The sequence below is a fragment of the Maylandia zebra genome, linkage group LG7 (assembly GCF_041146795.1).
Source record: "Maylandia zebra isolate NMK-2024a linkage group LG7, Mzebra_GT3a, whole genome shotgun sequence".
NCBI classification, from domain to species: Eukaryota; Metazoa; Chordata; class Actinopteri; order Cichliformes; family Cichlidae; genus Maylandia; species Maylandia zebra.
Genome location: NC_135173.1, coordinates 16,364,021 through 16,377,518, shown reverse-complemented (window position 1 = coordinate 16,377,518; position 13,498 = coordinate 16,364,021). Strand labels below are relative to the sequence as shown.

Genomic DNA, 13,498 nt, shown 5'->3' with positions numbered 1-13,498 from the left:
AGTTATCATTGGACATTGTAGTTTGTAGACTATGTATGCACTTTGTGTGCACAATATATTTGCAATAATACTAATAATAATAATATTAATATGGGCAAGCGAAGGAACTGATCATCTAATATGATAAATAGTGAGTAACCGGGCTTTAGTGATGTCTTTTTGTACTAAAGGGCTCAAAGTAAATATCCCCCATACCTTTGGATCACCGTCAGTAGCCTGAACTGTTGATGCACGATTTCATGTTGTTTACGCCAAAGTCAGAGTATTTTCAATTCAATTTTATTTATGCAGCACCAAATCAAAACAACAGTCACCTCAAGGTCCTTTATATTGTAAGGTAGACCGTACAATAATACATACAGAGGAAAAACTCAACAATAATACGACTTTGGCGACACCGGAAAGGACAAACTCCCTTTTAACAGGAAGAAACTTCCAGCAGAACCAGGCTCAGGGAGAGGCAGCCATGCTGTGATGGGCTGGGGTGAGAGGAGGAGGAGGACAGGATAAAAAACGTACAGTGGAAGAGAGACAGAGATTAATAACAAGTATCATTCAGTGCAGAGAGGTCTATTAACCCATAGTGAGTGAGAAAGGTGATTAAAGAAGAAATACTCAGTGCATCATGGGAGTCCCCCAGCAGTCTACACCTATTGCAGCATAACTAATGGAGGACTCAGGGTCACCTGATCCAGCCCTAACTATATGCTTCAGCAATAAGGAAAGTTTTAAGCCTAATCTTAAAGTAACGTGTGTTTTGGGATAAGTTGTAGGAATCTTCTACATTGAGGCAGACTGAAAACAGTCAAGAGAGGCAACATCGTCTTAAATGGGACATATGGTCATGTGAAAAAGAACACATCCATAGGACCCTATACAGTCGTTTGACTTGGCAGCCAGGTGCTGCTGAGCAGTAAATTACCTGCTTCCCGGTTCTGGGACGACTACAGAAAATATGCCACAGTCATACAGTACATAGGTGAAATTATCCGTTATCTCTTCTTTTTCTCTTCAAACAGAAACTCAGTAATAAAATCCACAAAGTCAGACTTGCAGTAGGCAACGGGATCAGAGCAGATGTTTGGAGGGACTTTGTGAGACGATTTGGAGAAATTCAAATCAGTGAATTTTATGCATCAACCGAGGGAAAATTTGCTCTGTTGATGCATAGCACTCTGAAATATAGCAGCAAAATGGGAGATCATGGGCGAGACAGGTAAAGATCCATGTTTCAGCTTACACTGTGAAGTATGAAGCAGTGTGTTAGCTTTTTCTTTTGAATTTGTAGATGTTTTTTCCATATGCTGTGATCAAAGACAAAGGAGAGCATTTGAGGGATTCATATGGTTTCTTCATAGAGGTTGAGAAAGGTGTGTTACTTCCAGGAAGGTTATAATGCAAAATATCTTTTTTCTTCTCTTTTCTTCTCAAGTTCTCACCCATGCATCTTTTCAAATGCTATAAACATTTTATATGCCTTAATCCAAACCTACACAGTTCCTTTTCTCAGCCACAGTGTACCTCACCATGCACAAAATGAAAGTTTAAAAGACTCAGAAATGCAATGTCTCTACAGCATGTATCATGCATCTTGCCTTTAAAATATAACAACCCCAAATATGACTTCTCCTGTACTTTGATCAGGTGAACCTGGACTTCTGGTGACTGAAATAACAGCCAAAGCTCCATTCACTGGTTATGTGAGAGACATGAAGCAAACTGAGAAAAAGAAGCTGCACAACGTCTTCAAGAAAGGTGATCTGTACTTCAACACTGGCGACCTGCTGCGCATCGATGAGGATAATTTCATGTACTTCCACGATCGTGTTGACGACACATTCAGGTGAGCGCATGTTTTGAAATAATGCTTAAAAACGTGAGCTCACACAGAGCACTGAAAACAAAAAATGTCAACAAATGGAAAGGAGAGAACATAGCTACAGCTGAGGTGGCCGACATCCTTGTGCTGACTGACTGCGTTAAAGAAGCCACTGTTCATGGAGTCAAAGTGCCAGGTACATGTTGCTTTGTTGCTGCGCTTGCACCAAAACCAAGAAACATATGTTCAAATCAAAGTACACTGCACTTAGTTTGATTACTGAATCAATGATCAAACTGTTTCACAATGTTTTCCAGCATTTTCTTGGCAAAATGTAAAAACACATTCTCAATAGATGGGTAACTTTTAGCTCCAAGATGGTATTAACAAACCTCACCAAACTTTGAATCTTTTATATATTGGTGCATTTATTAAAAATATTTGCTTTACACCAAATATCACTACAGAAAATAATTGGACTCTTCCTCTACATTCACTTCTTTTGTTCTAATCTAGAAATTTTCAGACATTCTAAAAATTTCAATGAGAGGATTATGAAATGTAGTGATCGATCATAAAACCTGCCCTATTTTCTCAGTGGTGTTTGCACTTGGTAGGTCAGTTGAAGTCGTGCTGCGGTCATGAACTTTCACTGATGGATTCGACTTTAGAAGTACGCACGTTTTATTAACTTTAGACTTCGTGACACTAGAGTGCAGCAGGGTTATCCTTCTTTGTCAGTCAGAGGATTGTACCCTATATTTCAGTATAGCTTATCTGAAGCAGTGATCACAGGGGGCAAAGGGTGTACAGGCAAAGAGTTTAAAGCATACCATGATGACTGAATGCAACATTGTGACATTGAAGATAAAAGCTGACAGTGACAATAAATGAGACATCTGAAAGCACCGTAATTTTTAAACGGAGTTAAAATGCTTTTGGTCCAAACTCACTTTATTTTAAATTTAATGCTGCTATAGATTATGACAAACCCCCTTGCTTGTTTCTGGCTATTCAAGAAAAATGCACCATCTACCTCATTTCCATTTGTCATGGGTCTGTGCTGGCAGACCATGTGGAGAGAGGAGGTGGACCCAAATGCAGACACTTGTACCAAATCTATGATTTAACAAAGAGCGAGCCGTTTATTGATGGCTGAATCCGGTCTTTAAGTCTGACATCATTGGCCGTGCTTGGGCCCAAACTCCTCTTCAGGTCCCAAAGTCAAACGAACACTGCAGTATCACTGGGAGTTAAAAACTGTCTAAATCCTTTCATCTGTAATAAAATGATCAGCGTTGCTGCTCTACCAGGTGTAACAATTAAGTTTAACATCCAGGCATCCACGAAAACCAAATTTATGAAATTTAACGGAGTCAGAAGTTAGCAGGGAGTTAGCTTGCTAGTTTCTGTGTGATTCTTACTCTGAATCTGAATAAGTATGCAGGACCACTGAGTGCCGTAAGACCAACTCTTTACTCACTGTATTACCGCCTCCTGGCATGCATTGCCAGTGCGTAACACGTAATTACACAATCGAACAATAAACACATACTGCCCATACAACAAATGTACCAGGGACAATTATGAATACACCACATCTCCCCTTTTAAACAAAAACAGAATATTTCTTTTCTCAGGACAGAACCTTCGAGTGGACTACCTTTTGATAATTTTTTTCTTTTTCAAAGCCAAACAAAAACATCTGGCAAACAAACTGCATCACATTTTTAACCTTTTGTTTTTATTTCCTTTTTTCATTTCTCTCTTCTTCTTTTTTTGACAACTCTTTTTGATTTGTTTTACTCTGCTCTACAAAACCATTGTAACACAGTTATATAACAACAACCTTTTTTTTCTCTTATAGATCTAACTTTTTAGCTTTAACTATTGCCCTCCCTGACTTGGTTCAGACAACATCAGCGTTAACAGGTGTAGCAGGGATTACACTGGGTGTTTGTGGTTTCTGCAACACAGGCACATTAGCAGGTTCGTGCACTGGTGAACTTAAAGGAATCAAATGCATGTGATTACGCCTCACAGTCCCTTGTGGTAACTCCACTGTGTATGATCGTGGTATAGAGTGATTTTAGATAACAGTCCCTGGAGTTTTGACATCGGCACCCAAACTTGCTCTCCAGGGGACAGGCTGCATAAAGGTTTTGCACGGTGGCGCCTGTTAGACATTGCCATGTCCATCATCCTCTTCTCCCTTTCCTTTTGAGCAAGCAGTGCGCCGTCCGGCAGTGTACGCTCCAGCTGCGATGGAAGTGTTGGCCGTGTGGTTCGCAGACGTCTGCCCATTAAAAGCTCAGTCAGCTGTATCCGGCCTGGAGTGGTGTAGCTCTATAGGCAAGAAGAGCTAGATAAGGATCAGCTGCTTTTTTCAGAAGATTTTTTACAGTCTGTACAGCACGTTCTGCTTCTGAGCACCATCTCAGAGATTTCTTGACTCAGCCCGGGCCACCACACTGTTTGGCGTGCACAAGCTTTACATTTTACAACACCTTGATGTCCTTCGTGTAGTTTTTCCAGCACCTTGTTTCTCATCGCTGAAGGAATGACAAGCCGTGTATCTTTTAGCAAAAGGCCGTCTTGTGAGCGTGGCTCGGTCAGGCCAGTAATTTCTCAGTAAAGGCTCTTGTTTTGCATGTTCTGGCCAGCCTTGGGTGCACATGTCCATGACGCGAGCACAAACACTGTCGCTTTTCAGTTGTTCCTTCAGTGTTTGCATATATGAGGAACTGACAGGCATGTTTGTTACAATACTGTCCACTTATACAGGGAGTGCAGAATTATTAGGCAAATGAGTATTTTGTCCACATCATCCTCTTCATGCATGTTGTCTTACTCCAAGCTGTATAGGCTCGAAAGCCTACTACCAATTAAGCATATTAGGTGATGTGCATCTCTGTAATGAGAAGGGGTGTGGTCTAATGACATCAACACCCTATATCAGGTGTGCATAATTATTAGGCAACATCCTTTCCTTTGGTAAAATGGGTCAAAAGAAGGACTTGACAGGCTCAGAAAAGTCAAAAATAGTGAGATATCTTGCAGAGGGATGCAGCAGTCTCAAAATTGCAAAGCTTCTGAAGCGTGATCATCGAACAATCAAGCGTTTCATTCAAAATAGTCAACAGGGTCGCAAGAAGCGTGTGGAAAAACCAAGGCGCAAAATAACTGCCCATGAACTGAGAAAAGTCAAGCGTGCAGCTGCCAAGATGCCACTTGCCACCAGTTTGGCCATATTTCAGAGCTGCAACATCACTGGAGTGCCCAAAAGCACAATGTGTGCAATACTCAGAGACATGGCCAAGGTAAGAAAGGCTGAAAGACGACCACCACTGAACAAGACACACAAGCTGAAACGTCAAGACTGGGCCAAGAAATATCTCAAGACTGGTTTTTCTAAGGTTTTATGGACTGATGAAATGAGAGTGAGTCTTGATGGGCCAGATGGATGGGCCCGTGGCTGGATTGGTAAAGGGCAGAGAGCTCCAGTCCGACTCAGACGCCAGCAAGGTGGAGGTGGAGTACTGGTTTGGGCTGGTATCATCAAAGATGAGCTTGTGGGGCCTTTTCGGGTTGAGGATGGAGTCAAGCTCAACTCCCAGTCCTACTGCCAGTTTCTGGAAGACACCTTCTTCAAGCAGTGGTACAGGAAGAAGTCTGCATCCTTCAAGAAAAACATGATTTTCATGCAGGACAATGCTCCATCACACGCGTCCAAGTACTCCACAGCGTGGCTGGCAAGAAAGGGTATAAAAGAAGAAAAACTAATGACATGGCCACCTTGTTCACCTGATCGGAACCCCATTGAGAACCTGTGGTCCATCATCAAATGTGAGATTTACAAGGAGGGAAAACAGTACACCTCTCTGAACAGTGTCTGGGAGGCTGTGGTTGCTGCTGCACGCAATGTTGATGGTGAACAGATCAAAACACTGACAGAATCCATGGATGGCAGGCTTTTGAGTGTCCTTGCAAAGAAAGGTGGCTATATTGGTCGCTGATTTGTTTTTGAATGTCAGAAATGTATATTTGTGAATGTGGAGATGTTATATTGGTTTCACTGGTAAAAATAAATAATTGAAATGGGTATATATTTGTTTTTTGTTAAGTTGCCTAATAATTATGCACAGTAATAGTCACCTGCACACACAGATATCCCCCTAAAACAGCTAAAACTAAAAACAAACTAAAAACTACTTCCAAAAACATTCAGCTTTGATATTAATGAGTTTTTTGGGTTCATTGAGAACATGGTTGTTGTTCAATAATAACATTATTCCTCAAAAATACAACTTGCCTAATAATTCTGCTCTCCCTGTATGTCTGTGCTTTCCATTAGCTCTTTGTCTGACATGTTCACTGTTTTTTTCAGAGGCGAGCGGGACAAAGTATCTGCTGTCCAGAGCGATTTCCCTGGGGCGTACTGCACATTGTACGAGTAACGCATGAGTCTCATTCTGAATCGCTAGATCCTGGGTGGCAAGAGATCCAGAGCTTGTCCTCCCAGTAAGGAAACGAGAGGTTTGTGGTCCGTTTCGAGACAAAAATGTTTACCAATCAGGAAATCACGAAATCGCTCAAACGCCCATGTAGACTAGACGCCAGTGCCTCTTTTTCTACTTGTGCCTATCGTGGTTCAGTAGGAGAAAGGGACCTCGATGCATACGCCACTGGTCGCCATCCTTCTTCCCACAGCTGCAAAAGAACACCTGCGAGACCATAGGATGAACCATCTGCTGATACTTTAATGTCTCTGTTGGGGTCATACATTGCGAGCACTGGGGGTGAGGTCAGGGCATCTCTTAATGTTTTGAAAGCTCTCGCTTGGTCAGTTCCCCCAGTACCATGCATTCTTTGTGGAAAGAAGATCTCGCAGGGCTTTGTCTTTTTCAGCTAAATGGGGGATGAACTTGCCCACTTGATTTACCATGCCCAGAAAACTGCGCAACTCTGACACATTAGTTGGCTCCGTCATTTCTGTAATCATAATACAAAAGGGACATGAAATTTAAAATGCTAGGTCAAAAAACCCAGCCCATGACATCATGCTTTGTCCTGTAGTGTGTTTGTCATGTTTCACATGTTTTGTCATTGTTTAACTTTTGTCTTCAGGTCAGGAGGGAAGAGCCGGGATGCAAATTATTGAGATGACAGCGTTGCACTTCTGGCTGCACATTTTAATGACAAGGTGTTTTAAATGATCTTTGCCTTCATAATAATTTTATTAAAGCTGTGATTTCATACACACACCCTCCATATCCATATCTATATCCATAGAGATCGTCTGTAATCCCTGGGCAACAGCAGCAAGTTGTGAACAGAAGTTAAGCTTCCAATAAATTGTGGATAACATAAACCCAACATATAAACTGTTTTGTTTTGTATCTGATTTTTCTTCTTCTTCTTTTTTTTGCTGCAGAGATATTGAAACAGGTGCAAAGTTGTTTGCAACTTGTGAATTTTGACTCGAGGGTGAGTCATCTCAAGAGTAACAAATCTTTTGATGCATGTTTAAAGATTTGTTTGAACATCTATATGTCATGGTCCTGAGTCTGCCGACTCAGTGTTTTGTGTCTCTTTATGCTTTTGTTTATTCTGAGTATGTATTCTGTTATGATTTGCCATTTGTTAGGTTTCTGTTCTGTGCTTGCCCTGGTCCCACGTCTGTGTTCTGTCTGTCTATGGTGTCACACTGTCTGTTTGTGAATCTGTCTGTTTAGTTCAGTGTCTTATCTGGTTCTCTGTGTCTGAGTTTCCTGTTTTATTCTGAAGGTCCCCGTCTCATGTGAGTGTGTTCAGTTTACGTTTCCCCTGTCTCGCCAGCTCCGACTTCTCCCAGGTGTGTTGCCCTCCTGTTTCTCATCCCCTGATTACTGCTGTGTGTATTTAAGCCCTGTGTGTTCTCCTGCCTGCTGCCGGTTCGTCTGTGTTCCACGGTGTTTCGTTCCTCTCACTGCGCCTCTCTGCCCCGCACCTCGTTTCGTGTGTTTGTTATTTAGTTTTCCCAGTTTAGGTTTCTTTAGTTACTTGTCATCCCTCACTGCCTGTTTGCCATTACACCACCTTGTAAATAAATGTCACTCGAATCATCAGTCATTGCCTGCATTTTGGGTCCTCCTTTCCCCCAACACCACACGGCTCGCCTCGGCAGCCGTGACACTATAAATCTGACCATACACACACACATACACACACATACACACAGTAATAAACTATACTGCTAAAGTAATAGACCACTTAAAAGCTTTTAGACAGAAGCAGATTTACTCAAAACTGACTGAGAGGTCCAAAACTGCACTGAATTTAGCTTTTGAAGTGTTACTCCTGATATGGAATTTAGCCTGCGTTTGTTTACACAAGGCAATAAAGCAGTAAGAAACATACATATTCACTAGAGTTAATCAGGAACCTCCTCTATACATACTTTGTAAATATGTAAACTCCAGCCAGCAGCAGGTTACGAAATCCTCTCTGACATCTTTGAAGCTCAATAATTAACAGCTGTCTGGCTTTTCTGGCACACAACTTCTTGTTACTATTACTAATATTTCCACAACAGATACATGTTAATTGGAATTTATACAGTTGAAACTTAGGACCACTGGGAAAAACATAAACTGGGGATCATAATGTTTAGAATGTTTTGCTGTTAGGAGGGACTGTCAAAGCTGCTGTCCTGTTGGCGCTGCCTCAAGTCATAAAACAGAGGCCTCGACCAGATTTCCTGCAGCTTCTCACATTCAGAGCCAGGAGTAGGCTCTCTGTGCATACTCCTCTTTGTATGCACAAACGTCTCGGTATGAGGAGTCTTCTTAGTAATCTCATTATAAACAGTGAGGTCAGAAACATCGGGGCCTTGACTGCCTAATTCCCCGATGTTGCTGGCTGATGCAGCGGACACAGAAAAGGGTTTCACTTTCCTTCTAGACAGTTATTGTTGATAGTCAGAGTATTTGGTGCTAGTTAAAGGGTTCCTCTGAATTTTTGCCTTGTGCCCCAACAGACTCACCAGTGGCTCTTGGCAAAACTGCAAGTTAAAGGTTAACTTGCACCTGCCCTTCTGTGTGAGCGAACACAGCCCAGCAAAAGCTTAGCTGAGATCCGACAATCTCCAGCCTGTCTTCACGTTCAGGTCATCAGGTGCTACCCTCTCACCGTCTGTTTGGGCTTCATTTTGGTCCACTAGCACAATCTAAAGTGGTCACTCGGTATAAAGCCAGTGAAAGGCCTAAAACACGTGAAAGCAGTATGTTATACTGTAAATCATTGATGCAGCTCATCTGGTTGTTCACTAGCAATACAAAATGCTTTTCAACCTTTGGAATTTCTCAGTGCTCCTCCTCCTGCTCCACATGCCTTTTTATACCTCTGCTCTGTCTTCAGCAGGACAGCTGTGAGACAAACATGTTGGTCTGGACAGTGTGTGCGGCTTTGATTGCATGTGGCGTTTTACTCCGCCATTCTTCCTTCCTCCAGGATGTCCAATTCGTGCTCACTAAAATAAAAGTAAGGCGGTTCATCGAAAAGTGCGTGCAGACTAATTACTCAATCCTGGACCGCTTTTTAGAGCTGGTGAAGACGCAGCCGCACAAGCCTTTCGTTTATTTTAAAGATGAAACGTTCACCTACCGGGACGCAGACGTCCTGAGCAACAAAGTTGCGAGAGCGTTTCTGCAGGCTGGATGCGTAAAAGAAGGAGACACGGTGGCGCTGTTCCTGGGGAACCAGCCGATGTTCCTGTGGCTCTGGTTGGGTTTGGTGAAGATTGGATGTGCTGGAGCTTTGCTCAACTCCAACATCAGATCCAAGTCTCTGCTACACTGCCTCAACTGCAGCGGAGCCACAACTCTGGTAGCAGCTGAAGGTAGTACCTGCATTTCTGTCTGCTTTTCCAAGCAATGGAGACAGTAGAGAGCTCATTTACTCAACATTAAATAACCAGATAAATACATAAATAAATAATCTGACAGGCCTGGAGTTCATCAATTGTATGAAACAATTTTCTAGACTTGCTGGATGCAGTGAAGGAGGTGCTGCCCCATCTTCACGAACAGCAGATCAATGTTTTCATCTTAGCTGACAGATGTGAAGTTACAGGTGTGGAAAGCTTCATTGATAAAATGAATCAGGCTTCCTCTGAGCCTATACCCAAGGAGTTAAGGTCCCATTTAACCATGCAGAGTCCAGCAGCCTACATATACACCTCAGGGACAACAGGTAAACTACTTACTGAGATTCACGATGCATCAGTGAAAGAAACAGAAGATTTGCCACCTGAGCCTCTGGCTTGTCTTTAACAGGTCTCCCTAAAGCAGCTTTGATCACTCAAGGCAGAGTGTGGACCATGTCTTTACTTCTGCCTTCATCAGGAGTGAACTCCAAAGATGTGATTTATGATACCCTCCCTCTTTATCACAGCACCGGCTTCCTTGTCTTCACTGGGGCCATTGAGAGGGGTATGAACTCTTTGGATATATAATATTGTGTTTTTTAGATATATGATTGGTGTATGACTTTATTTTATTTATTTTTTTAACCAATGTAATATAAAAACCATAGTTACATATATGTAACTATATGTTACATATTTGTTGAAAAACCCAAAATTTTGACTACTTCCACTGCTACTCTTTAAAGTGTGCTGTTGTCATCTATTGTTGTGTGCAGGTATTCCTGTTGTTCTGAGGAGTAAGTTTTCTGCTTCCCAGTTCTGGGACGACTGCAGAAAATATAATGTCACTGTCATACAGTACATAGGTGAAATTATGCGTTATCTCTGCAACACTCCACAGGTTTGTGCCAACACAGCACCAACATTAATACTACTGTCTCACACAGAAAGCTTTAAAAAACTAACAAACGCATGCTCTTCTTTTCTCTTCAAACAGAAACTCACTGATAAAAACCACAAAGTCAGACTTGCAGTAGGCAACGGGATCAGAGCAGATGTTTGGAGGGACTTTGTGAGACGATTTGGGGAAATTCAAATCAGAGAATTTTACGGAGCAACTGAGGGAAACTTTGCTCTGTTGAATTATAGCAGCAAGATGGGAGCTCTTGGGCGACACACCTTCCTGCACAAGGTAAAAGTCCATGTTTCAGCTCACATTAAGAAGTAAAACCTGTCACTCATGAAGCAGTGTTTTAGCTTTTTTTTTTAAACTTCCAGATGTTTTTTCCATATGCTGTGATCAAATATGACATAGACAAAGAAGAACCTTTGAGGGATTCTTCTGGTTTTTGCATGGAGGTTCAGAGAGGTGTGTTACTTGCAGGATGCTTACAAAACCAAAGATTCTTTGTTTCCTGTCCTTTTATTTATATTTCTAAAGTTCTCACCCATGCATCTTTAAAAATAAGTATTTATTTAAATCTCATTAATATTGACTTTAAATATAACAACCCCAAATATGACTTCTCCTGTACTTTGATCAGGTGAACCTGGACTTCTGGTGACTAAAATAACAGCCAAAGCTCCATTCATTGGTTATGTGAGAGACATGAAGCAAACTGAGAAAAAGAAGCTGCGTAACGTCTTCAAGAAAGGTGATCTGTACTTCAACACTGGCGACCTGCTGCGCATCGATGAGGATAATTTCATGTACTTCCACGATCGTGTTGGCGACACATTCAGGTGAGCGCATGTTTTGAAATAATGCTTAAAAATGTGAGCTTACACAGAGCACTGAAAAAATACAAAAATTACCAACAGATGGAAAGGGGAGAACGTAGCTACAGCTGAGGTGGCCGACATCCTCGCGCTGGCTGACTGCATTAAAGAAGCCAATGTTTACGGAGTCAAAGTGCCAGGTACATGTTGCTTTGTTGCTGCGCTTGTGCCAAAACCAAGAAACACATGCTACTGAATCAATGATCAAATTGTTTAACAATGATATCCAGCATTTTTTCTTCGCTATGCATAAAAATGAATTCTTTTTAAAACAAAAAGGAGCTCTAAGATGGCATTACCAAACCTCACCAAACTTTGAATCTTTATATATAGCCGTACAAAATATGGGGGGGGGGGGCAATGTTTGCTGCTTGTTGCTCTGTGCTCCATCCAGATGATCCCGCACTACTTCAATAATTTTGTAGTCCAAGATCTGAGGATACAAATTCATGACTGATAGTGATCCATTGTATGTTTTTCTATCCAACTTGTTTTTACTACATTGGCAGTGTGTTTGGGGTCATTGTGAGGCAGAAAAATGAAGCTCTTGTCAATCAAATGCTTTCCAAATACTTCTGCATGGTGGATTAAAATCAGACCATACTATTCTGCATTCATAATTCCATCAATTTCCAAACAATGGCTGAAATGCAGCCCCAAACCAGCCTCCATTGTGTCTGTAAACACTCAATGTTGTGCTTCTCTCCTCACCTCCTTCGTATATGTTCATGATGGCATAAACCAGAAATTTCATATGTAGATTCATCCCTCCATAACACCTGTCACCACCGATTTTTAGTCTAGTTCTTGTATAATGTGGCATACCTTAGCCTTTTCTCCCTGTTTCACATCCTTTGAATGGCTTCTTGACAGCCACTCTTCTATTGAGATTTCTGATGAGGCTTCTATGAACAGTAGATGGATCAACTTTCCTATTTCTTAAGGACATAACTTTCAGATGTTGTTCATCTGCTGTAGGTTTCTTAGCCCTGTCCTTTTCTTTTGTCCTCCACTTGTCCAGCTTCCTGAGATTTTTTTGACACACTATCGTGAGATTAGCAATACTGAACTTCAGTTAACTCCTGTTTTGTGACTGTTTAACTTTTGTCTCCAGGCCAGGAGGGAAGAGCCGGGATGGCTGCTGTTACTTTGAGAGATGGACTGAAGTTTGACTCCACGGCTGTTTTTAAACATGTCGAGGACTTCCTGCCGTCCTACGCCAGGCCACGCTTTCTGAGGATTCAAGTATGTTTACTGCAGTTATTTTACACTTTTACAAATGCATTTGTGGGTAAGCCTCTTTGTTGCCATAGTGATTTATTTAGCCCACTAATAATTGGTTGTACTGTGATTTATTACAGAGGTCACTGGACATTACAGGCACGTTCAAGCTAATAAAGACGAAAGTAGTGGAGCAGGGCTTCAACCCAAATGAAATAACAGACCCACTCTACTTTCTGAATGAAAAAGAGAAGAACTATACTCCACTCACGCCAGATGTATTTGATTCAATTATAGCAGGAGACGTCAAAATATAAAGTGATTTTACTTTTGAAGAAAAAAATCCACCTTTTCACACACAAGCGAATCATTTGTTGTGTCACTTCTGGTTACACATTTTAATGACAAGGTGTAAAGCATAAATTTATTTTTTGTTCTTTCATGCACACCCCCCATGTTTGAGTTTGATGTACCAATCTGTGAGTGTGGTGATGGGTTCACTAGTTTATTAAATGGATTGCTGTACACCTCCTTCCTGCATTGCATTCTGGTCCGTGTAGGCTTTTGGCAGTGTGGGAGCAAACATATCTTTCTGTCACACATTCTCCTCTCTTTAATATTCATTTAAAACCTCCACACCCAAAGTTTATGCTTTTGTAAGTGGATTTATTCAGTGGCGTAATTCAGCTCATACAGCTGGTTTCATGCAGAATGTATACCCTGAATAACTTTATCTAGTCTTATGTCCCAGAAGCTCACACCAGCTCCCAGCG

At 41.6% G+C, this 13,498-nt stretch overlaps 1 protein-coding gene across 12 annotated transcripts; it reads left to right on the top strand.

Annotated features, from left to right (window-relative positions):
* The first annotated feature begins 75 nt into the window (after nucleotides 1-75).
* On the top strand, nucleotides 76-13,257 carry LOC101473083 (long-chain fatty acid transport protein 2). 12 transcript variants are annotated; one of them, XM_076885894.1, is made up of 15 exons: nucleotides 76-1,216; nucleotides 1,645-2,015; nucleotides 6,207-6,340; nucleotides 6,947-7,022; nucleotides 7,112-7,306; nucleotides 8,838-9,698; nucleotides 9,842-10,051; nucleotides 10,135-10,290; nucleotides 10,502-10,626; nucleotides 10,723-10,917; nucleotides 11,004-11,094; nucleotides 11,270-11,468; nucleotides 11,547-11,644; nucleotides 12,619-12,749; nucleotides 12,866-13,257. In XM_076885894.1, exons 6-15 carry the CDS (start codon nucleotides 9,083-9,085, stop codon nucleotides 13,040-13,042), a joined length of 1,998 nt encoding a protein of 665 aa, XP_076742009.1. In that variant the 5' UTR covers nucleotides 76-1,216; nucleotides 1,645-2,015; nucleotides 6,207-6,340; nucleotides 6,947-7,022; nucleotides 7,112-7,306; nucleotides 8,838-9,082; the 3' UTR covers nucleotides 13,043-13,257. The 12 variants fall into 12 exon arrangements, with proteins under 12 accessions (XP_076742009.1, XP_076742005.1, XP_076742008.1 ...); XM_076885890.1 differs by having other exon boundaries at nucleotides 1,645-1,843; nucleotides 1,926-2,015; nucleotides 6,207-7,306; XM_076885893.1 differs by having other exon boundaries at nucleotides 6,947-7,306.
* The last annotated feature ends 241 nt before the right edge of the window (nucleotides 13,258-13,498 follow it).

Coding starts and splice junctions, on each gene's coding strand:
- LOC101473083 (XM_024802062.2), top strand. CDS start 9,083: ATGTTATACTGTAAATCATTGATGCAGCTCATCTGGTTGTTCACTAGC. Junction 9,699..9,841: donor AACTCTGGTAGCAGCTGAAG/GTAGTACCTGCA, acceptor ACAATTTTCTAG/ACTTGCTGGATGCAGTGAAG. Junction 10,918..11,003: donor GACACACCTTCCTGCACAAG/GTAAAAGTCCAT, acceptor TTAAACTTCCAG/ATGTTTTTTCCATATGCTGT.